General features: G+C 37.4%; 2 protein-coding genes across 3 annotated transcripts in view; one reads left to right on the forward strand and one right to left on the reverse strand.

Moving 5' to 3' along the window:
- The window catches only part of CCDC122 (coiled-coil domain containing 122), a 28,478-nt gene extending 27,723 nt beyond the window's left edge, over window positions 1-755 (reverse strand). Inside the window, exons 1-2 of the mRNA XM_025364364.1 lie at window positions 710-755; window positions 74-183 (exon numbers count right to left, since the gene is read on the reverse strand). Coding sequence (XP_025220149.1) covers window positions 74-183; window positions 710-755 — 156 coding nt within the window. The remainder of the gene's footprint in view (window positions 1-73; window positions 184-709) is intronic.
- Window positions 756-10,895: 10,140 nt separating this feature from the next.
- Window positions 10,896-24,193, forward strand: LACC1 (laccase domain containing 1). 2 transcript variants are annotated; one of them, XM_025364363.1, is made up of 7 exons: window positions 10,896-11,390; window positions 12,535-13,126; window positions 13,757-13,935; window positions 15,328-15,493; window positions 20,356-20,581; window positions 21,713-21,873; window positions 23,023-24,193. In XM_025364363.1, exons 2-6 carry the CDS (start codon window positions 12,565-12,567, stop codon window positions 21,870-21,872), a joined length of 1,293 nt encoding a protein of 430 aa, XP_025220148.1. In that variant the 5' UTR covers window positions 10,896-11,390; window positions 12,535-12,564; the 3' UTR covers window position 21,873; window positions 23,023-24,193. The 2 variants fall into 2 exon arrangements, with proteins under 2 accessions (XP_025220148.1, XP_025220147.1); XM_025364362.1 differs by lacking the exon at window positions 10,896-11,390 and adding an exon at window positions 11,418-11,705 and having other exon boundaries at window positions 23,023-23,215.
- Window positions 24,194-25,683: the final 1,490 nt, after the last annotated feature.

The raw sequence follows: 25,683 nt of genomic DNA on the forward strand, positions 1-25,683 counted from the left end.
ATTTTTAATAACCTCCTGGTCATTTACTTTTAAAGAAAGTCAAGACATTTAAAAGACTATATAAAGAAGTTACCTTCAAATTGAACAGAACTTTTTTGTTTTTTTCTATCTCTGATGCTTGTGATTGTTGTTGCTTTGCAACTTTCTCTACAGCATCAGCTAACGAACTTGTGTCTTGGTTATCTACAATTAGACAAAAGAATAAAGTATATAACAAAAATTAAAATACAGCTATTTTAAGAAAGTTATGTTTCTTTACTCAAAATCATTAAATATTTGATGCTTTTGCCTCTAAACTAAATTTAGAATTAGGAATTTTCCCTTGCTGATATAAACAAAACCAAAAGTAAAGGCAACAATAATAGGCAATTCAAAGTCGCCTACTGCAATGTTATACCTGTTCCTTTATGGAACAGTATAAATATTTTGATTGTCCTAATTTTTTTATCCAGACCACTTGCACATATACTATAATTATAGTGCTACCATAACAGCTCTATAGCAATTACAGTTGATGCATTCTCATTATAATTCTGTATTTTCAGGTTAGTATGCCTTTTTTAAACACTGTATATGTTTGTCCTGGCTAAATGTAACTGCTTCCATCTATTCTAATTTGCTATCAATTTTAACACAATTATCCTACCAGACTACTTTTTTTGTTGTTGCTGATCTTTTAATTATTCATTTCTTAAGACTGTTTCATCACCTTTTTTAGGAAATCCTTGACTCTTCCTTTCTTTGTTGTCTGACATTTTCTGTGTCTGTAATCTCCTCTTTTCCCCTTTTTGATTTACCTTCTTTACTCCTACTCAATAATCTATATTGATAATCTTTCACTTTTGTTTTTTCCTGTTGTATACTGGTGACCCTGAAAGGTAAATTAATTGTCAAACATGTCACAGGGATGTCAATGACATTTCATCATTAGTGCCAAGAATTAGAATAAAATAGTTAAGTGATTTTGGAATGAAAGTAGAACTGTATTTGAATTTTGCTGCTTCTGCTTTTCCACTGTTGTGACCTTGAGTAAGTTTCTTAACTTCTTTGATCCTCAGTACCTCATCTTTAAAACTTTATAAAGCTGTTCTAATAATTAAAGTAATATATGTAGCATGCTTAGAACAGTACCTGATATACACTGCATAATTATTTTGGGTTAGTATTAATAATATGTAACTCCAGTACTATGAGGAAATAGATTCTGAGACTATAACCAGAATCTGTGAGAAATGATATCAACAATGATTAACAATTTCTGCTATGGGTGTGGAATCCAGGGAATATAGCACTCCTGTCCAGTGCTATTCTGGACACAGTAAGCCCTAAGCAAATTTTGATCTACTCTTCATTTAGGAGTAACGATAGGAGGAATAAGTATTTTTCTCCTTAAATCACTAAATACCTTTCTAAAGATCAATTACAAAGATCCATGTATCAGTTACATGTGTCTAAAAAAATTTAAAGGATTGAAACCTGATATATATGCAACAAAAAAGACAAGCAAAGTTAAATTGTTTCCTGTGTAGAGATCAAATCTATCTAGAAATACACATCCAAGCTAAAGAAATTATGAGGGCTTACCTAGCAGATTATCATAACCATTCCTTGAAATTTATAATTCTTTCCTGTTCCTTCATGTCACTTCCTTCAACTCTCACTTCAAACCTACTCCTTCCTGAAGTCTTCCCTGAAGCTGAGCCATTTACTCCGTTCACGTTACATACTTTTTGCTCAACACACAGAAATGTCCCAGATTAGTGCTAATGAATCCAAACCTGATTTTCTCTCTAGCGCTTTCATTTGGGTTTCACCGTCACAGACTTCATCCTTAAATATATCCACCTTGAAAAATGCATGCCCTCTACATTTATACTTTCAGTATATACTGTCAGTTCTCTCAATTAATTACAATGGTAAAAACTTATACTTACTTTGTGCTAGTCACTGCTGTTCCAAGTGCTTTAGATTAAAAAAAAATTATATAGTGTTTATTCTGTGCCAGATGGTATTCAAAGAACTTTACAAATAGTAACTCATTTAACCCTATAAGGTAGATATTATTACAATTTTCATTTTACGAAAAAAAGTACAGTGAGGTACACAAATAGATATAAGAATTTATCCAAAGAGAGCCATTAAATGTAAGACATGTGATTTGAATTCAAGTATTTTGGTTCCAAAGTTCATGCTCTTAATGCTAGACTATGATAGACTACCAAGATTATGACTTTTTATGGGAAGAATTATGTCTTCCATATATCACTCCAGAATAAAACTAGAGTCATCCCACAGTATATGCAGGGGATTGGTTCCAAGTCACCCCCTTCCCCACTTCATATCAAAATCTGTGCATATTCAAGTCCCAAAGTCAGTGCTTCAGAACCCACTTACATGAAAACTTGGCCCTCCTTACATGGGGATTTCAAGTCCCGCATATACTGTATATTTGATCCGAGTTTGGCTGAAAATACCCACGGGTAAGTGAACCTGCACAGTTCAAACCCGTGTTGTTCAAGGGTCCACTACATTTTGTATTCCTATGATGCTAAAACATCACTTTAATCAACTTACTCTTTCTATTCCCACTACTACCATCTACATTTCTTCTTTGGGAAACTATTCTGGTAAAGTGCATTTATAGAGCTGCTGCAGCTCCAACAGGCCTCCAATGGACTAAGGAGACAATTTGCATGCCTGAAGAGGTAATCCAATGAGTTCTTCATGCTCTCACCTAGCAGTAAATTCCTGTTAGGTAACTTACCTTCCTGGTGAGTCCCCATTTCTCTCTCCCCCAAATCACAATGCCATTTCCATAAGCTGCCTAAAATATGGTGGGCATAATTCCCATTAAATTCTACCTCCCTATTACCTTCAGTCTTCAGAAGAAGCCAGGTCATTCTTCATCATGAGAACCCATCCTTATTCAGCTTGGTAAGCCCCTTAGTGTGATGCTGTATTACCCACTCCCCAACCCTTTTCTATCCTTCCACTTTGACTTCTGAAATTCATGGGCCATCTTCAGCAAAGTCCTTTCTATTGTCAACCTTTTCAGTGAACTTCCCTTTTACCTTCTGGCTTTAACTGAAGTCCAAAGATACAGCTTCCTCATTCTCAAGCCACTAAGTCTGGAGATGAAACCTTTTTTTTTTTTTCTGTTCTCCATTCCACTGCCACCATATTTCCTTTTCTTCTCTCTAAAACCCTCTCTGGTTTCTTTGAAATTCAGGCCATAGACTACATAGGCTTTATCTTTCCTTATTGTTATCAGCTGTCATCCAGGTCTTGGAAGGCTCATTCCTAGATTATAGCATCTGACTTACTGTTCCTCTATCACTACTCTCTCGTATTTCCTTGGGAATTTCAATATCCACACAAATGGTATATCTAAAACCCTGAACTCTCAGTTGTTTCGAGGTCTTCTTTCATTTATTCTCCCCAGCAACCCATAGAGTATAACTGTACCTCATCCCTAATCTCAGATTCAAACTACTGTTTATTTTTCTAGCTTATCCTATCTAGTATTTTGACATTATGTGCTGTTTAACCCTGCAAGACTTCCAGTCCATCGACTCTTGTATCTTTACACATTCCCTCAACCCTTCATATATTCTTCCCTCCACCCTTCATATATTCTTCCCTCCTTACTTCGCTTAGATTCCTTTGCTTTCACCCTCATTTCCCTTACAGCTCACTCCCTGTCCTAATTCCCTGGAAGAATCCCAACCAGCTGCTTTGCTTATACTCAAGTAGCTGAATATGCTTAAAGAAAGACATACAACTATGCTGTTGACTCACTTTAAATTCAAGACCATTTTATGTCAAGTGGGACTTTGATCCTAGGCTCTTAAGATGCACCAAGTTATGTAGATGACTGTTTCACTCTTTATCCTCTGTCTTCAAACCTCCCACACCTCTTTTCCCTTCCTTTGAGTTGATAATTTACCTTCTAATTTAACTGAGATAGAAGAAAAAAATCAGAGAAGATGGTAAATTACCCATCTACCAGATTTTGTACCTGCACCTGTATACCAGCATACTGTTTTCTTGCAATAAATAAAGTGTTCTTGCTCCTATCTAAGGCCAGTCCTCTACTTTTGTACTCCCTTCTCATAGACATTACTTCTTTGAATGGCCCCTCAATAGAATTTCCCTATTTACTTGGTCAAACGTATTATTCTTAACAGCCCATCATAAATCAACAACCACTACCACCACCACCCTTGCTTGACACCATAACCTCCTTCAGTACTGACCCATTTCTTTGCTCCCCTTTAAAGCCAAGATCCTTGCTCTCCACTTCCTCTCCTCTTTCTTCTTGAACCCACTAGAACCAGTCATTTATCACTGTGCTTTTAAGATTTTTATCACGGTATCTGTGAGCTCCACATTGCCACATTCAATGAACAAGTTCCGTCTTCATTTTACTTGACTTATTGACATCATTTAACACATTTGATAATTACTGCCTTCTTGAAACACCATACTTCTTGGTTTCCTTTGTTGGTCCTTTCTTGTCTTTTCCACTTATGTTATACCTCCCAGTGCTCAGTCCTCAGGCTTCCTTCTTTTCTCATACTTATTCTACATGTGATGCCATCTTGTTCTACGGCTTTAAAATCCACCTGTAGGCTGACAATTCCCAAATTATATCTCTACCCTGAACACTCCTGTTGAGATGCAGACTCATACTCATTGCCTACCTGATATCTCCATTTGGATTTTTAATAGACATTTCAACTCAGTATGTCCCAAACTGAACTCTTGATTCCTCTGTCCACTCTATTACCACCACTAAACCTGCACCTTCACAGTCTTCTCTATCTCGGTACATTATAAGTTCATTTTTCTTGTTCTTTAGGCCAAAAACCCTGAATTCATTAGCAGGGAGGTCTCTACAAGGGTATAGAGCCCAAGGCAATTCAACTAGACTTGCCCAAGGCAATAATAAAGGATATCTTATTGTTGATGTTTTATAGGCCCTTTGAGAAATCCTTAACACTCCAAGGGTGCTGCCCCGATTGACCTACTCAAAAGATGAGCCAGAACCTTCACTGTTTTTCCATTACGAGCTGCATGCAGTTCTTTTGGCAAAGCCTATTGGCTCTACCTTTAAATTATACTGGAATCCAATCACTCCTTACTAATTCGAAATACTATCTTAGTAGAGAAGCCTTCTCTGATAACTCTCTCTTTCACCCTCTGTTTCCTTGCCCTGCCTCATTTTTCTTGACAGCATCTATCACCACTGACATCTCCATATCCCTCTACTAATGAAAGCTCCACAATGGCAGAGGTCTACAAGTGCCTGGCATATAACAGGTGTCTAATTATAGTCTATCTCCACTCCAATTTGCCCTTTTCTAACAGAATGATGCTCCAAAAGCACTATTCTGATCATGTCAACATCACAGCCAATCTTTCAATTCCATTTAGATGGCTTTTTCTTTAGGAGGTCTTTCTTGATCTTTCTGGGAAGATACGGTCTTTCTCTTTTTAGAAGAATTGTTTCAGTATTTCTATTATGCCATTTTAAATAAAGGTATAGGTCTAAAGTAAGACAGAGCTAGTTTTGAATCTAAATTACACTACTTATTAACTTATTAGGAAAATTATTTCCAACCTGGGCCACAGACTCCTTACCCATAAAATGGAAACAATATTAGTGCCTGCTTCATTAGGGTGATTGTGAAGACTAAATGAAATAATGCATGTTAAGCATTTAGCAGATTCCTGTCCCACAATGAATACTCAACAGATTTTTATTTTTATTATTTTCATTATTTTATAGTATCTTTCCACATTAGATTGTAAGCACCGGGAAGGCAAATACAGTGTTTTATTCATTTTTGTATTCCTTAAAGTATTTGATAAAGTAACCTAAAGAACAAAGAAAATTTGATTTATACAATAAAAATAAAGTAACTAGTACTTCTTGATCTCTATTTCTATAGCAACATAAATTGAAGAACTCTTGGATAATATTTATTTAAACCAACTATTCATAAAATTCATGCCGTAAAATTGGAAAAGTTTTGGGTTTTTTCCCAGATTTCTATTGTGCAATGAAAAGAAAAATGAAAACAAATTACTGCCATCTACCGATAATTCATTAGAATTGCATAAATTAAGGAAACAGTCTTTTAGAGACAAGACTGTCTTTTCAGATATGTTTTTAAGATAAGTTAGAACATCAGAGTCATCCGAAAATAATTAATTGAATAATTAAAAATAAACTGTATACCTATCATATACCCATACCGCTGAATCTGCTGACACTAGGGATTACTTCCTTTTCTGGTCAGGCAATGAGATTAGAGTTTCTGGGCACTGAAAAAGAAAGAAACCAGAGGGTTTGTACTGTTCCTTACCTCCCTATCCAAGATGATATAGGCAACATTCATACATTATCCACACTGCTTCTAGATTTCTACCAAAGGAGGGGCTTTGCTGAATGTATAGACAGTACTGGACTACCAAAACATCTCTTGTTTTGGAGTGCAGACATAAAGGAGTTGGTCTGCAACTCAAATCCAAGCTTTAAAGGATGTCTAAGCAACTGTTTCAAAAAGATTTCTACCTCTAGGACAGAAGTTATATAGACCTTTGGTGAAATCCAGTTATAACCCACCTGCTTGTCTCATTCAGAGAGGCAAGAGGCAAGGTCTTTTTTTCCTCCCCCTCTAAATAAGTAAACATGATTTCTAAACCAAGAGGAACTTTATAGTGGGTTAAATGGTGCCCTCGCGCACATCCAAAGATATATCCATGTCCTAACTCCCAGAACTTGCAAATGTGACCTTATTTTGAAAAAGGAGTTTTGCAGATATAACTGGGTTAAAGATCTTGAGATGAGATCATCCTGGCTTTAGGGTAGGTGACTGAATATGCCAATGGACAATGGCCAGACCATATGTAAAACAGAACTCTGACCCACAGCCTCCAGCAAGCAACCCAGGAGACCAACCCATTATCTACAGTAACCAGTCCAGGAAGTCTATAAATTAGACTTGTAGAAAGTCATATCATTATCGCTAATAACAATCCTAGGAGACAAACTATAACAATCGGCCCAAATGACCAGTACTGGATTAATAACTGGCATCTTCCCTAACTTTTGTCCCCATTTCCAAGTTGAGACTAACAAGAAGAAGCCACAGAATGCTCCACTTCTAGTTGGCCTGCCTGCAGCTTCCTCATGCCGAGAGCCTCTAATTAGGGCATGCCCACTCCTCTGACTGCCTTTGGCTCTGCTATGCAGGAGATCGTGGCTCCCTCCCTTACAAGGCCTGAATAAATAGCCTTTGTTTGTTCTCATTTGATTGATCTTCATTGATTTCTACACAAGAATCCTTATAAGAGAAAGGTAGAGGGCTATTTGAGACTCAGACCCACACAGAAGACCATTTGATGATGGAGGCATGGAGCTCCAAGTCACTGATGCCCCTAGGCAAAGAACACCTGAAGTCACCAGACAACAGAAGACGTCAGTGAACAGAAGAGGTAAGTGCTGTCAACACCTCAGTTTCATTATCTGGCCTCTATAACTGTGAGAGAACAAGTTTTTGTTGTTTTTAGTCACCCAGTTAGTGCCAATTTGTTATGGTAGCCCTAGGAAATGAACAGAAGCTTTTAGTAAGGAAATTTGCATCTGCTACATGGCCTTTTCTGGACAGATCCATAAACCTTAGTGTAAATGGCTTAAAAATGACTGTTTTGTTTTTTAAAATCATACTTGTTCTCATGAGAAGATTTACATAGCATTATAAAAATGTCTGGGAAGTTCTTCAGTAGTTTCCCATAATAGCCAGGCACCATCTCTGCCCTCAAAACACTCTAGGTAGAAAGACACATAGTCAATTAAAATGGAGAGGTACAGTAGCTGATGTCTTAGCCTGTCTACACATAACCTCTAACCAGTTAACTCACTCTATCTCCTTTGTAAGTCATAAGTGACTAATTCCCATATCATGCTAGGAAACTGTTGTCTAGTAAATCTGCCCATTTCTGGTCCTATCAATTGACTAGTTCAATCTTATGACTTACTTGTGTTTGCAAATCTGTTTTTGCCAGTTGTACTTGATATTGTGCTTTTGTAACTTTACATTGTATAAACCAATGAAAGAGTGTGAAAATTGTTTCTTTAAAAATCTATGTTTAATATTTTGGAAAGACCCAACAAAGGTATGTGAGATTAACTGTAAAAGATTATAAAGTATAGTGGTGGCTCACGCCTGTAATCCCAGCACTTTGGGAGGCTGAGGTGGGTGGATCACGAGGTCAGGAGTTCGAGACCATCCTGGCCAACATGGTGAAACTCTATCTCTACTAAAAATACAAAAATTAGGCCGGGCGCGGTGGCTCAAGCCTGTAATCCCAGCACTTTGGGAGGCCGAGGCGGGTGGATCACAAGGTCAGGAGATCGAGACTATCCTGGCTAACATGGTGAAACCCCGTCTCTACTAAAAATACAAAAAACTAGCCGGGCGCGGTAGCGGGCGCCTGTAGTCCCAGCTACTTGGGAGGCTGAGGCGGGAGAATGGCGTGAACCCGGGGGGCGGAGCTTGCAGTGAGCCGAGATCGCGCCACTGCACTCCAGCCTGGGAGACACAGTGAGACTCCGTCTCAAAAAAAAAAAAAAAAATACAAAAATTAGCCGGGCGTGGTGGTGCATGCCCGTAATCCTAGCTACTCAGGAGGCTAAGGCAGGAGAATCACTTGAACCCGGCGGAGGTTGCAGTGAGCCAAGATCGCACCACTGTACTCCAGCCTGGTGACAGAGCGACACTCCATCTCAAAAAAAAAAAATTATAAAGTATAAATCTGCTCTCAGATTGCTTCACAAGTACCTTTAAGTTATTTTCCCCTTAAAAGAACAAAATCTTGGGAAATCTTAGCTGATGGTTTATGGGTACGGTTTATGCAAGAGATAGCATGCAGAATTCCAATCAGTAGACTACATGCAAAGAAAAGGTCTTGGACCTTCTCAGTACATTGGCAAATGAACACACAGTTGTTTTAGGTTAGAATACAGTTTAAGGTATTTGCTATACTTTTTCATGACTCTGTGGTTTAACTGATCTTTTTTCTTTTAAAAAAGCTTCTTTTAGATATAATTTACATACCACAAAGTTCATCCTTATAAAGTGTACAATTCAATATTTAACCATTTTTTCCACTTATTGCTTGGCTAAGGGGCCCAGACTACATCTATGAGAGGGCTTCTTATATATGAACAACATGTAAAGAAGCTATTAATTTTGCTTGATGAGGGATGGGGATTCAGGGAAGATTATGTTTGAGCTTGAAGAGCCTTGAACAAAAAGTAGCAGTTAGGCATATAAAGAGGAGGGTATTTTGCTAAGTAGAGGAATTGCAAATGTAAAGAATGAAATCATGTGGCCTCTAAAGAACAGCTTTTATTTGAGTGGCTTGGGAATAGGGCGTTTTTATTTTTTCAGACTTAATTATGCATCTGAATCATACATAGAGATTAAAACTAAACAAAAAAAGGAAAACATGTTCAGGCCTGACTCCTAGAGATTATGATTCAACGTATATCTGGGGTGGAGTCTCTACATTAATTTTTTTTTTTTTTAAGTTGCCTTGCAGTTCTGATTTGCAGTCAAGACTGAGAACCACTGGAGTAGGATAGAGTGAAAATGGGATGAGGAAGTGTTAGGACATGACGCTAGGACCAGATGGTGAAAGGAAATGGTATGCAAATACAATATAACAAACTCTCTCTTCCCTGACAACTTCATTCTTTTGAAATATTTTCTTTTTCATTTTTTTTACTGCCACTACTGTTGCATGAAAGAATACGAATCCCACCATTGTAAAAACAGAGATAAATGTTTAAAACCTTTGTAACTAAAAGACCTCTATTTTGCTTGAGGTATTAAGCTAGTGCAAAAGTAATTGTGGTCTTTGTCAATGGCAAAACCCGCAATTACATTTGCACCAACCTAATGATATTTAACACAGACTCAAGACAGAGTGCACCTTCTGATTTCGTGTACCATCTACCGCTTGGGGTTCTTAACAAATGACCAAAGAAAACACGAATTTTGACAAAACTGGTGCTAGGGCTATTGAAGGGTGGGTTCCTATTCCGGGTTAGTGCTCCCATTCTCTAGTCAAGCACAAGAACATGCCTACTCCAGAGGGCTCTTCCAAACCCCCAGCTGAGATTATGAGACAAAAGGTTCTTTAGCGCCTACCAAATGAGCAACAGTAAATGTAAAAAGGACCTCTCGTTTCATCATAAACAGTTCCTCAGGAAGCACCATTTCTCTTACTCTTGGAAAGTCGGATATTTTTTCCCTTTGGCATACACTGGCTTTCCATGTCCTAACTGCTATTTTCAAATAAATGAACGTTATATTCTTGGAGGACAGCTCAGGGATGCTAAACTGCACCTTTATCATGATTTTAGTTAGGGATGAGGGCCTTTTACTTAAGTCCTGCTAGTGGCACATATTTTAAAAGGCCATAGAGGTCATCCATGTTGTCAACACAAGTGAAGGCGCTCGAAAGAGCGTTGGTCAACAACAATCAGCACAAAGGCATTGGAGGAGAGACAACAGCTTGTTTCTGGAAACAAACGAACAACAAAAAAACACTAAAAACATCTCCTCGAGAGGCCCCCTGACTTGAGCCCTGCATGGGACAAGCTGCCAAGAGCTAACATGACAAGGGACTGGTCCCGGGCTGCGGTGAGGAAACCCAGCGTCCTGACAACGCTGCTGGGTCTCGAGGCGTCCCTGAGACCGGAAGCGCGGACTTCAGCTCTCTTGGGAAACGGCTTCCGTTAGCAGAAGGGAGACTGCGGTTTGGTCGCGAGGTGGCTCCGGCAGCCCCACCTCACGCGACCCGCCATTCCCACCGCCCCCCTCTCTAACCGGGCCCTTAGTTCCCCTCCCCGTGCCCTCTGGAGACCTGCAGCTCCTGCCGCCCCGCGCCCGCTCCCGGGGTCGGTCGTTCCGCCGCCCCATCCCCCATGACGGAGCCCCTAGCTGCCTCCTCGCGACCCTTTCCGGACTTGGCCTGCCCACTCCCGCCCGCTAACCCGCCTGGCTCCGGGCCGAGGGCCCTCGCGGGACTCTGGTTCCTGTTCCTCTAACGCCGGCGGGGCTGCTGGGTGCCGGCTCGGCAGGCCGCCTAGACCCGGAACTGCTGAGGCAGCAGCGGGCTCGCGGCGCTTGGCTCATCCCGGGATTCCCCAGCGCTCGTGCTGGGCCTGCAGCGTCCGCACCAAGCACGCCGGGCGGCCCTGCCCAAGCTCCCTCCCGCCTCCCGGCAGCTGGCCCGCGGGGCCCCGGCCTTCAGGTTTCCCCTGGGATCCCGGGACCGGCAGGCGGGGAATCTGTGCGGCTGCGGCGAGGTGGGTGAGGTGAGGCGGGGCGAGGTGGGTGAGGTGAGGCGGGGCGGGTGTCGTCGCCGCTGGGCCGAGCTTACGACTCCAGTTGACCCGCTCGCGGCTGCCCAATTTCGTTGGGGCTCAGGACGAGGGTCGGGGCGGCAAATCGTCACAGAGGTCGCTGTAGACCTGTGTGCAACCGAAGGTGAAAAGCGGGAAGGCGCGGCCCGAATCGCCTCTGGTGCGCGTTGTCCGACAGGAAGTCCCGAATGGGCGGTGAGCTGCCGGTGGAGGTGCACGGGCAGGTGCAGAGCCACAGCCTGCGCCCCGTGAGCCGAGGCGGGCAGGAAGAACAGGGACCCGGGGGCGACACACGTTGGGCGGAAATTTCACAATGAACAGGGAAGGGGGACAGTCACCCACTCAAAACTGGCTAAATGAACCTCAGAGGGAGCCCCGAGCGATGGGGAGAGAAGGTTAGGGGAAGCGGCAGGAGAAAACCTTGGGCCAAAGGGCGTCACCAAAGGGGGTCACTGGAGACCCGCAGGATGGGGTGGGAGGGCTGGGCTGGAGGTGAGCAAAGCTGGATGGGGAGAATGAATTAAGAAAGTTGCGAGGAAGCCTGTCTCGTCCAAATCACTATAGCTTTTGTGGTCATTGCTAAGTGTGGAGTACTGCGCAAATCCTCAGGGGAACTCTTATTAGCCATCTCAGCTTTTATCCTCTTAAAAGGCGAATTTCGCGTGCAGCTCCATTTAGCTTCGTGAACTTAAGCCCCTGCATATGAAAGGATGAGACCTAATATGACAGTCATGTCAGGACTAATGATATATCACACAGGTTGACAACCTGCAATTTAAAAACAGGACTTTGTCTAAACTCAGCAAGTAATTCCTTACTTAGAAGTTCTATGTAAACAAAACAGAGGAACTGTTGTGCTGCTGGAAAGATGTACCAGCATTTTCACAAAACGAATTAAAAGATGGCTTTGCTTTCACTGTCATGGTTCTCTTGTGACAGAGTACACTGGCTTTTCTGGGAGGGGCCTAGATTTACTATTTTAGTTACATTTTAAAATCAATGTAATTATTTTTTAATCTACCACAAATTTCTGTCGTAACTATAAGATGATTTATATAATTTTATATTCTTATACTAATTTTTATTTGCAGGTGATTTGGCACAAAAGTATTCTTTCAAGGATGGCAGAAGCAGTTTTGATTGATCTTTTTGATTTGAAATTGAACTCTCAAAAAAACTGCCATCAGACATTACTGAAGACTTTGAATGCTGTCCAGTACCACCATGCCGCCAAGGCCAAGTTTCTTTGTATAATGTGTTGCAATAACATCAGCTATGAAAGGGATGGAGAACAAGATAATTGTGAATTAGAAACAGGCAATGGATTATCAGCTCTCTTGAAAGAATTTGAGATTGTTAGCTGTCCCAGCATGGCTGCCTGTTTATATACCATTAAACAGAAAATTGATGAAAGAAATCTGAGCAGCATTAAGGTAATTGTACCCAGGCACAGGAAGGCATTAATGAAAGCTTTTATTGATCAACTCTTCACTGATGTTTACAATTTCGAATTTGAAGATTTGCAAGTGACTTTGAGGGGAGGCCTTTTTAAACAGTCCATTGAAATAAACATAATCACAGCTCAAGAACTAAGAGAAATTCAGAATGAAATAGAAACATTTTTGAGAAGTCTGCCAGCACTGAGAGGAGAATTAACTATTATCACTTCTCCTTTGATCCCAGGTATATTAACCACTAACTGTTGTTTTTACTTTGTACATGAAAAACCAATCTTTCTTCAGAGGTAGTTCACCTCTTTTTTTCCTCCTTTTGTTGACTGTTGTGGGCTTATTACTCATTAGCATCAGTGGCAACACAGAGCTATCATGTATGACCCTATAGTATCAGGGTCAAGGGATAACGCCTTCAAAGCCACCCCAAATAAATAAATTTGCTTTATGAAAATTTGATGTTGAGACAAATAATCTAGCCCTCCTTTGCAATGAGATTAATGACACTTAAAATCTTCTATTTAGAAATTCTGAAATTTCAAATCATTGGCACCTTCATAGAAGAGTAAAATTTAAAACAATCAATCTTGCTTCTTGGTTAAACAATATTTTCTGTGAGCTATATGCTGTTAGATATAACAAAGCCAGATGAGACACAAGATACCTTTTGAAGAGCAACGATCTCATAGGGAGTGTAAAATAAACACAAAGCAGAACGCCATAAGAACCTATGGAGGTACAAAATGCCATAGAAATTAGAAGCCAAATAACAAGGGCAGGTAGCAGTGATCAGGGAAGGTCTAATTGAGAGACTGGTATTTTGAATAGCGTCTTTTAAATCTTCACTGCTTATCTTCAACAGATATTTTCATACATGGATTTACTACAAGAACAGGTGGAATATCTTATATACCAACTCTTAGCTCATTCAATCTCTTCAGTAGTTCCAAACGGAGAGATCCCAAGGCAGTGGTTCAAGAAAATCTGCGTAGGTTGGCGAATGCTGCAGGATTTAATATGGAGAAATTTTACCAAATAAAGGTAAAACTTTGCTTTATATTTTGAAAGATCTAAAGTATATTTTTTACTTTACTACTAACTACATGGACTTTAAGCTATTTAACTTTTGTATCTGCTTTTTCATCCAAAGTTTTAGAATAATGCTGTGGTTGTTTTTCTTAGATTTATACACCATAGCCTAAAGATCAGTTCTATTTTATACACACACACACACACACAGGCATATATATGCACACACACACACAGAGTAAGTCATCCTTTAATGTTGATGGGTTCTTGGAAATTGTGACTTTAAGCGAAACGACATAATAAAACCAATTTTACCATAGGCTAATTGATATAAATAAGAATAAAGTTTCTAAGGCATATTTCTTGTCACAAAAACATCACCAAACTTCTAAATAAAGACCAACACATTCCTAATATTAAATATTGAAATAAATATGAGCTAGACATACATTTACAAAAGAGTAATAAAAACAAATTAAGATAACTATCAAATTGTTTTGGTTCAGGGGTTCAGGTAGCTGGAGTCTATCCTGGCAGATCAGGATCCAAGGTCATAACCCACCCTTGACAGGACGCCATTCCATTGCAGGGTGCTTTTACACACACACACGTACTCCTACTGGGACCAGGTAGACACCCCAATTCATCTCATATACACTTCTTTGGGATGTGGGAGGAAACTGGGTTACCCAGAGAAAACCCACGCAGACATGAGGAGAAGGTGCAAACCTCACACAGTCAGTGACAGGGTGGGTAGTCAATTTTTTTCATTAACATTATAATGAAATGATGTGGAATAAAATGACATTATTCAAGAGCCTACTGTATATTTCATCTGGAGTCCTCAATTCTAAAAGTACAGTTAATTCTCAGAGAGTATACTACCACTGCCCTTTTTGATTTGAAGAAAGGAACTGCATGGTGGTAGAGAAAGGCCATTATTTTATAAATCTACTCCAGGAGGAACTAGGGTCATAGTTGATGAGATAATGTCTTGTTCCTTACAGAATTCTAGCTTTACTTGAGTCTGGGAAAAGTAAAAGTATCATTGATTTGGTAATTAACTTTCTTTTACAGGAAAAATTTTCATTTTGTAGAAAGTGCATTAAGAAGTGTTATACCTATCTTTATGGAAAGATGTTCATTATTCACTATATTGAATTTTATAACGTTAAACTGTGCTTTTCTTTGTATAAACTATCAGAGAGTATAATACCAAAAGCTTAAATAGTTAAATTATAAGTAAATTTGTGTTTTCCCATATACAAAAGTGATATATTTAATGAATGCTAGTAATCTTAAACTGGTTATATAATTTTATACTATAATGAATACCTTCAGGAAAGCTTATGGTATGAGAAATCCCACTTCCAAAACATTTTTGTTGCACATTTTTGGTATTAGACTCATCATTCCAATGATATCTGGATTATGGGAAGAAAGGAGCCTGATTCTTATGATGGAATAACCACAAATCAGAGAGGAGTCACAATAGCAGCTCTTGGTGCTGACTGTATACCAATAGTTTTTGCAGATCCAGTCAAAAAAGCATGTGGGGTTGCTCATGCTGGTAAGTATACTTAATTAAACATTTAGGATTTTGCTCATTTTATTGTGCAGGAAAAATTGTAATTTCTTTCTGATAGACATGGCAAACAGTTAATTACATTACACTGTGGTAAATGTAATGATGGGAGGGGGCGGCATAGTTTTATTATAGGGACGGCTAAGAGGAGTATCCACATCAAATTATATGAATTGTAGTAGAATTCCCAAAGGAGGTCGCACCTAGGTTGATTCCTAAGGAATTTGTTGGTTTTGGGTTAGTAACAGTGTTCCTCAGTAAGGGTGCTATTAACATTTTGGTCAAGATAATACCATATTGCAGATTAAGTGTCTTTAGCCCCTGAAATTCTTAATGACAGTAGCACCTCTAGTTCCTGTAATAACCAAAACCAACCAACCAACCAAACAACAATGAAACCCTCCAAGCTTTTCAAAACACTCCCTAGGGGAGTGGTACTGCCTTTGGTTGAGAATCCTTGAAATTCAGGCCATAGGAAATGGGAATGTTAGGCATGTTTCAGAAAAGTATTCACCCAGATGGAGCTGCATGTGTAAAGCTAGGGAGGTAGGAAAAAGCAAGATGTTTTGAAAACTGTTTTTAGTTTAAATCATTTAATGTATTTAACTGCAACTATTCTCTGAGAGCAAAGAAGTATTTTTAGAAGGTATATTGTGTTAAAGATATGGAGTTTTGTTTTCTGAAGGTATTTTAAAATGGTATTTTAGATTACCCCATAGCTGTGATTTTGTGTGAAATGAGGGATGATGTTTAAAATTTCCTTCACTTGTAAATCTATTTCTACTTTGCTTTTTAGCTCATAGGTAAAATAGAAAGTAGCATATTTTTATTTTGACCTAGCTGAAATAATGGGATTGAATGAGTAGAAGTCAGGTTTACTACATGACATTGTCAAAAAGTTATTTAAAATTTGAATCTTGGCTCCTGGATATAAAAAGAGGATATTATTTTTTTACTTCTTAGGTTTGAAAACATTTACTTTAAAAATATCCAAGATCAAGCAGTCAAAATGAAGTTATAAATGTGAATTTCAAATCATTAATAAGTTAATTTTGAAAGAATAAAATACCTAGGAATACAGCTGCCTTAACCAAGGAGGTTAAAGATCTCTACAATAAGAATTATCTTATTTTATAATAAGATAATTATCTCTGTAATTATGTAAACAAATGGAAAAGATAATGTAAGCAAATGTAATGATAATGTAAACAAATGGAAAAACATTCCATGCTCATGGATAGGAAGAATCAATATTGTTACAATGGCCACACTGCCCAAAGTAATTTATAGATTCAATACTATTCCTATCAAACTACCAATATCATTTTTCACAAATTTAGAAAAAACTATTTTAAAATTCATATGGAACAAAAAAAGAGCCCAAATAGCCAAAGCTATCCTAAGCAAAAAGAATAAAGCTGGAGGAGTCACATTGCTCCCTTCAAGCTGTACTACAAGGCTACAATTACCAAAACAGCATGGTGCTGGTACCAAAACTGACACACAGGCCATTGGAACAAGATAGAGAACCTAGAAATAAAGCCACATACCTATAACCATCTGATCTTTGACAAAGTCGGCAATAACAAGCAATGAGGAAAGGATTCCCTATTTGATAAATGTTGCTGGGATAACTGGCTAGCCATATGCAGGAGATTGATACTAGACCCCTTCCTTTCACCATATACAAAAACCAACTCAACATGGATTAAAGACTTAAACATATAGCCTAAAACTATTAAAACCCTAGGAGAAAACCTAGGAAATACCATTCTGGACATAGGCATAGGCCTTGGCAAAGATTTCATGGTGAAGACTTCAAGAGCAAACAAAAACAAAAATAGACAAGTGGGATTCAGTTAAACTAAGGAACTTCTGCAGAGCAAAGAAACTATCAACAGAGTAAACAGAAAACCTATAGAATTGGAGAAAATATTTGCAACTGAAAAGGTCTAATACCAAGAATCTATAAGGAACTTAAATCAACAAGCAAATAACAAATAATACCATTAAAAAATGGGCAAAGGACATGAACAAATGCTTCTCAAAAGAAGACATACACGTGGTCAACAAGCATATGAAAAAATGCTTGATATCACTAATCATTAGAGAAATGCAAATCAAAACTACAATGAGATACCATTTCAGACCAGTCAGAATGGCTGCTATAAAAAAAAAGGTCAAAAAATAACATGTTGGTGAGATTGTGGAGAAAAGGAAATGCTTACACACTGCTAGTGGGAATGTAAATTAGTTTAGCCACTGTGGAAAGCATTTTGGATATTTCTCAAAGAACTTAAAATTAGAACTACCATTCAACCCAGCAATCCCATTACTGCGTATATACCCAAAGGAATATAAATTATTCTGCCATAAAGACACATGCACATGTATGTTCATCACAGCACTTTTCACAATAATGAAGATGTGGAATCAACTTAGATGCCCATCAGTGGTGGACTGGATAAAGAAAATATGGTACATATACATAATGGAATACCATGCAGCCATACAAAAGAATGAAATCATATCCTTACAGCAACATAGATGCAGCTGGAAGCCATCCTAAGTGAATTAATGCAGGAACAGAAAATCAGATACCATATGTATCTTTTAAGTGGGAGCTACACATTGAGTACATGTGGACACAAAGAAAGGAACAGTGGACATGGGGGCTTACTTAAGGGTGGTGGGTGGGAGGAAGGTGACGACTGAAGAACTGTCTGTTGGGTACTATGTCCACTACTTGGGTGATGAAATCGTTTGTACATGAAACGCCAGTGACATGCAATTTACCCATGTAACAAACCTGCATATATGTACCCCTGAACCTAAAAAGTTGGAAAAATAAAAATAAATTAACTTTAAAATATAATATAATTACATACATTGTATACTTATTATATCAGATATCAAAAAGAATAAAATTCTTCTATGGGACTACTTTAATAAAGATCTTTTAACCAGATATGTATACATAGATATACATGTGCTGTAGGAGAAAAATAAAATAGAAAGGAGGTGGATGAACTACAAGTGAGAGGATAATTAAGGAGGCTCACTGAAGAAGAGAGCTACTCTCATCTGTAGAAAAGCCCTGACAATTTCTCTCTTTAACTCAAAATGCCTATATCTAGTTGCTTCCCTTTGAACATCACTGTCTGCATCTTCCTAGGTGCCTCAAAATCATTATGTCAAAAACTCAACATCTTTTTCCCTAAAGTCTTCTCTGCCAGTTAGGTTTCCTATTTTGATTATTGACATCCTACCCACTTACAGATAGAAACTTGATGTCTTCATTCTATTCTTCCCATAACCACATATCCAGTGGGTTACCTGTCAAGGCTGAACCTATCACCTAAGTAATTCTTGCTTTCATCATCTCCTTTTATCTATAAAAAATGATCCCTTCACCTGAGTGCCTAGCTTTTGAAGGATATGAGTATGGAGTGCTTAAGGAAGGTGTAAGGGGAGTCATTATTGGCCAACCATATCAGCTGAATCAAACCCAGATATAGGGAATAAAGGAAAAATGCAATATTCCTAGCTTTCTGTCTTTGGCAACAAGAAGGTAGCAGAAGTAAAGAAGATGGTTTTATCTTAGAACACTGTAAGATGCAAGGCAGGTAAGACAGAGATGGCAAGGGAACGATAGACTGGGCAAGTGGGAAGGGAGTAAAAAGAGACTGTTAATTGAAATATAATAGGTTTTGGTGTAAAAAGTGAGGGAGAGATGAAAACTGCAAAACATTGCTGAAGGACATTAAAGAAGACACAAATAAATGGAGAGAAGTTCTGTGTTCATGGATTAGAAGTTAGAGAAATGCAAATCAAAACCACAGTGAAATATCACCCCACATCCATTAGGATGGCTAATATTTTAAAACCTCAGAAAATAAGTGTTGTTGAGGATGTGGAGAAATTGGAACCCTGGTGCACTGGTGGTGGTAATGTGAAATTGTGTAGCCACTATGGAAAACAGTACGGCAATTTCTCAAACAATTATAAATAGATTACCATATGATCCAGAAATTCCCCTTCTGGAAGTATATCCAAAATAATTGAAATCAGGAACTCAAAGAGATATTTGCACACCAATGTTGATAACACAATTATTTGCAATAGCCAAAAGGTGAAAGCAATCTAAGGTATATTGGTAGATGAATGGATAAGCAAAATGTGGTGTGTACATACAATGGAATATTATTTAGCTTTAAAAAGGCAGGGAATTCTGACACATACTACAATATAGATGAACCTTAAGGACATTATGCTAAGTGAAATCAGTCACAAAAAGATAAATACTGTATTGATTTCACTTATATGATATACCTACAATAATCAAATGTACAGGAACTGGAAGAAGAATGGTGATTGCCAGGGGCTGGTAAAAGGAAGAAACAAGGAGTTATTGTTAATAGTTGTAGAGTTTCCATTTTATCAGATGAAAAAATTCTGGAGATTGCTTATACAACAATGTGAATTCAACACTACTGAACTGTATACTTAGAATAGTAGATTTTGTGGTTTTTTAACCACAATCTTTTAAAATGTGAAAAATAGAGAAGACTAAGCTATGATCTCAGTGGAAACTAAAACTATAGAGCATCTTTAAATGGAAGATGAAGAAAACTCCCACTTTGTGTCTCTTCTGTGTCAGGTGCTTTGTGTAGTATAGCTCATTTAAAAACCACATGATAATATAATTAATCTTGTGGTTCCTTTATTATTTCTGAACTTTGAAAAATATACAAACTATATCTGCTCACTTTTAACTTAGACATAAATTCAGGTGAAATTTTGCTACATTTTGACTTTCCTTATCTCTTTTTATTCGTATTTACCAGGTTGGAAAGGTACTTTGTTGGGTGTTGCTATGGCTACAGTGAATGCTATGATAGCAGAATATGGCTGCAGTTTGGAAGACATTGTTGTTGTACTTGGACCTTCAGTAGGACCTTGCTGTTTTACTCTTCCAAGAGAATCAGCAGAGGCATTTCATAATCTTCATCCTGCATGTGTACAACTATTTGATTCACCAAATCCCTATATTGACATCCGTAAAGCCACAAGGTATGTCTGATTTCATTCAACTGCAAGTTTGATTCTTTCTTATTGCTCTAAAATGAAATTTATTTTAGAGAACAATTAGTAACTCTAAGAAGAATTTAGGTGGCGGTTATTTAAGCAGCTGACATGAACATGTACACAAACACTCATTTTAAATATGAAATCTGTTTTCATTTGAGTTTGAATAACAGAAATTTTTTTGTCTGGTATCTTTCATTGATTTGAAAGTGAAGGAAGAAACATCTGGCATTTAATTTTAAGACATCTACTTAAACTTCATATAGAAAAGTTGGCATGTACTTTACTTCACAGCCATTCCTCAGCTAAATTCTCCTAAATGTAATGAACTCTCAGGAAGCTGATATTTTAAAATTATTCTTATTATCTAATTAACTAGAGGAATATATTTTTTAGAAAAAATATTAGATAATATAAATACACAGGTTTTTACTTTCAAGTTTTTTACAGTTCTTTGCATTTTTGAATTTATGAAGTTTTGCTATTAATAACTGGTGAAAATTATTTGTCATTACTACAAAGGCAAATTAATGTGTGTTTTAAATCACAGTTCTATTCCAGTCACCAAAACCTTACCCAGAGTCTGCCTCATTTAGTACAGACGTGGAAGTGATTGAAATTGATTCTTAAATGTGACTTTTTAAATCAAGTATCACTAATTTGTTGTCATATTTCATATCATAAAGTGTTCATGGAGAAGCAAGTTTTCTGAGAAAAATCTGGCTAATAGAAGGAAAGGAGATGAAGGGCCAGATGACTAAAAAGCATACTCTGGCTGAGCCAGATGAATTTTGTCTGATATCCTGGTAACTTTTGTAGAGATTTCTTCTTAAATAAGCACTTGATTTTGATTATAAAATTCTGTACCTAGATTATGTCTATAGGACAATATGGAAGGTTGTACTGTGCCTATATGAACTTACGTGATAAATGCTGATACAGGGTAGCATTTTTTTCCTGACTAGTCCATGTTCTGTAATTGAATAATAATATACATTGTTCTAGGTACATCTTTCCTGGAACTCTTTCATGCCAACATCCGTATTTTTTTTTCATATTGCTTTGGCTATTGGGAAAATAAACTCTTGCTCTCTTTTGAAAAATATTTTTCCTAAGGATTCTTCTAGAACGGGGAGGAATTCTTCCACGGAATATTCAAGACCAGAACCAAGATCTCAACCTCTGTACATCTTGCCATCCTGACAAGTTTTTCTCCCATGTCCGAGATGGCCTTAATTTTGGTACACAAATTGGCTTCATATCAATTAGAGAATAAGGTACAGTAGGTTTTCTCTCCTCTCTCCATTTTTCCTCTCTTTCATCCCTCTCTCCACCTCTCCCTCCCTTTCTCTTTCTTCCTCTTTTAGCTGTTTCTTCCCCTCATTTTAAAAAAATAGTTAATTATGTTTAACTTTACTCCTTTATTCCTACAGGAAGAATGATGTTTCTACTTTTTTAGTGATATAATAGTAGTAGCAAAGTTCATTTTCAGTAACACTCTATTATAAAGAGCAGCCACTCCTTTTCCTAGTTAATGAAGAATAATTAGCCAGGCTTATGTTAAAAGTATAAAAATAAAACAATTTAATCTTTAAAAAAGTATGTAAGTATTTCCTTTCTCTCTACTATGTACTTGCTATCTGTACATTCCTTATCCTAACATCCTTATAACTTTCATGTTATTTTCGAAAATAAATCTTTGCATAATGATTCTAAATTCTAGAATAATAAGAAATTCTCACATACAAACTAGCTTGATTTTCAACTAGATTTCCAAATGATTATCTGCAGTTGGAGTTGGCCAAATTTTTGTTTTAAAATGACAGTAAATAGTTTAGACTTTGTGGGACATACAGTATATGTCTCAGCTACTCAACTTCACCATTGTAGAGGTAGAGCAACAAGAGATACTGATAATATAGAAATGAATGAATATGTCTGTGTTCCAATAAAACTTTGTTTACAAAAACCAGGTGAGGGAGCCAGGCACAGTGGCCCTGCTCCTGTAGTCCCAGCTCCTCAGGAGGCTGAGGTGGGAGGACTGCTTTAGGCCAGGAGTTTGAGTACAGCATGGATAACATAAACCCTGTCTCTAAAGAATAAAATAAACAGGTAAGGGGCCAGATTTGGCCTATCGGCTATAGTTTGCTGACACATGATCTAAAGTCATAGAGCAAGACTGAGTGTAATTTTCTTAAAATAGTATTTATTAGAAGTGGTTTTGTTGGAATTATACAAAAATATTTCATGGCACTGATTTAGCACCGCCCCCTTAGGACATATGTAATTTTCCCTAAGGTTACTTCTAGCTGAATTAATATTATTTTTTACTCTTTACAATGTTTTTAGCTCTTTAACTTACAGAAAAACTTTAATAGACTTCACGATTGTAAGGGTCTCATATTTGATTTCTATGTATTTTACAGATACTTGACTGGATTTTTGTATAACTGTTTCCTGCCTCCTTCCAAACTGACTGCAAGAGAGAAATTTAGCTGTTTGATCTACTTAAAACCAAGTGGATTACAATGGATAATTCATCTTTAGGGTATATTTTTACTACTATTCAAAGTCAAATGATTTTCATTTAATTATAATAATAACTGACAAAAATCAGTATGTTGTAGCTAATATGTTTTATGCATGACAATTATTCTTAAAGTTTGTTCTTCCTGTTTATTACACAGATCAGGAATAGATTTGTTCAGTTCAGTATTTATTGAATACCCTCTATTGGTCAGGCATTGTGTTAAGCATAGGTGAACAGAAATGAACACGACTTTTTTCCTTTGAGTCTAATGCAATGAAGGAGATAAACACTTCTGCAACTTAATTTTAATAGCAGTAGAAGAGAACATAAGGAATAGAGGTTAATTTTACCCAGAAGGCAGAGTAGAGAAAATATTACAAGAGAAAATCACATATCACATGGACTCAAAAGATGTAGAAGTTTTTGACAAATGAAGAACAGCCATAACAGGTAGAGGGAACACCATGAACCAGGGCATGAAACTGAAAGTGCATAACATATTCTAGAGAGAAAAGGGTGTGGGCAGGAGTTAGGGCTGGAAAAACAGGTTGGAAACAGATAAGTAAGGGTCTCAACTGCAGTGTCAAAGAGCTTGCAGTTTATTTTCCAGGCAATGAGTAGGCAGCCAAAAAAAAAAAAAAAGTAACGATTTTTTTTCTCCCTCCCCCATGGCATCATATTTAAGAGGACGAATTTAAATTGTGTGAGACCAAAGCATAGAGACTAGATAAGGGGTGGTCAAAATATTTCAAAAAGAAATAATGAAGATCCAATGAAGGAAGTGGAAATTAAAATAAAGAAGAGAGTAGATGGATTAGAGAGACATTTAAGAGATGGAATCAATAGATCCTGTTACTAGATAATGGAAGTAAGAGGTGAGGAAGAGTGGAAAAGTCATTAATGACTCTTAAGATTTCTGCTTGGCTGTTTACCAAGATTGGCAGCAAAGAGAGGGAAAAGGTTTGGGAAAAGAGAGGAGGATAATGAGTTTGACTTTACATAGAATGAAGGACATCCAGATAGAAATCTTTGGTTAATAATTAGAAATATAGACCTAGAAATTAGGAGGAAACCTGAGACAGAGACAGAGATTTCAAGGTTTACAGTACAGAGATGATGCTTGATTCTGTTGGAGCAAGTTGGATCATCTAGGCAGAAATTAGGATGAGAAAAAGGAGGTCCAAGAATATAACCTTACAAAACACCTGCATTTCAAGAATAAGAAGCTGAAGGAGTAAAAAAAATTAGTCACAGAAGTAAGAAAAAATAGGGTAGTTGTTTTGAAGAAGCCAGGATAGGTGTGGAAAGTACTCAAAAAGAAATCTTCAGGGATAAAATAAAGAGATAATTAAAAAGAAATCAGTGGATTAAGCGCATTGAAACTGTTCTATAGGCAGTGGTCATTGAGTCGGCTTTCAGTGCATTAGGAAGAAGATGCATAGGTGTCAACTCTTCTTTGACAGCATTTACTAGAGAAGAGAAAAAGCTGGGGAACTACATCTTGAAGGAAGGGACTTTTTTTGGATGAGTGGTTTTGAGTATGTTTGTCAGTTAAAGAGAGAACTTAAGTTAGTTTTCATTTGGGAGAAATTGTATATATATTTAATGTAAGTTATCACATTGCATCTTAAAAATTTTCTTATTTAGTACATGTATTTCCTACATGTATGTGTGGTGGCATGACAGCAAATAACATTTGTTTGGTATTTCCAAAGGACTTTCATGTACATTAGCTCATTTTACCTTTACAGCTACTCTGAAATACATGGGCATTATCCCTTTTATTCAGCTGAGAAAACTGAGCTTCATTGAGGTGGAAGTCAAAAATCACATAATTTGTGATGAAGTCAGATTTGAGCTCCAATGAAGTCAGATTTGAGCTCCAATTGGAGTCACGTTTTGTGACTCCAATTTTCCTCTCAGATTTTAAAATTAATTAAAGGGACCTTAATTATATTTTTATTTTTAATTTTTTGTTAACATAATTTATTCAGTGAAAATTTTGTTGAGGTACTGGGACAGGTTAAAAAACTACAGTTGTAACCCTCAGGATATTTAATATCCAGTGAAAAGTGACAATCAGTAAACCAGCAATTTCAATACTTTGATATATGTTGTGAGGTTGTGACAACTGATTCTTGTTTAGTTTAATTCTATATCTCCCTTAGCCCAGTGTTAAATTTAAATAAAATACCTCATTTTTTCCAATTCAGGGAAGGCACTAAACATAAAGCATAGGATAAAAATGTTGAACTCATCCAAAATATTATTTTGTTTAATGAAAATGATAAAGATTAAGGAATACTTACATGTATTGAGAAAGGTTAATAATTTTCTAGTTCTTCACTGTGCATTATTTTGTTTGAAGTTGGTAAATTTGGAGTATCCTGCAGACACATTTTGCTTTATGTACTACAACATTCTACAACCAAATGAAAATTATTTTGATTATCTGATTTTGGATTATCTCTGCCAAAGTATGTAATGAAAAGTTGTCTCCTTGCTGTTTTACTGAATGAAAAGTGCTGATTTAGTAACTCAGAACTATGAGGTTATT

Source organism: Theropithecus gelada, chromosome 17 (assembly GCF_003255815.1).
Source record: "Theropithecus gelada isolate Dixy chromosome 17, Tgel_1.0, whole genome shotgun sequence".
Classification (NCBI taxonomy): domain Eukaryota; kingdom Metazoa; phylum Chordata; class Mammalia; order Primates; family Cercopithecidae; genus Theropithecus; species Theropithecus gelada.

What these genes read in the sequence shown, in the direction of transcription:
- LACC1 (XM_025364363.1), top strand. Translation starts at nt 12,565, where the DNA reads ATGGCAGAAGCAGTTTTGATTGATCTTTTTGATTTGAAATTGAACTCT. An exon ending in AGAAATTTTACCAAATAAAG is followed by an intron (nt 13,936 to 15,327) that starts GTAAAACTTTGC and finishes TTTTGGTATTAG; the next exon opens with ACTCATCATTCCAATGATAT. An exon ending in ATGTGGGGTTGCTCATGCTG is followed by an intron (nt 15,494 to 20,355) that starts GTAAGTATACTT and finishes CGTATTTACCAG; the next exon opens with GTTGGAAAGGTACTTTGTTG.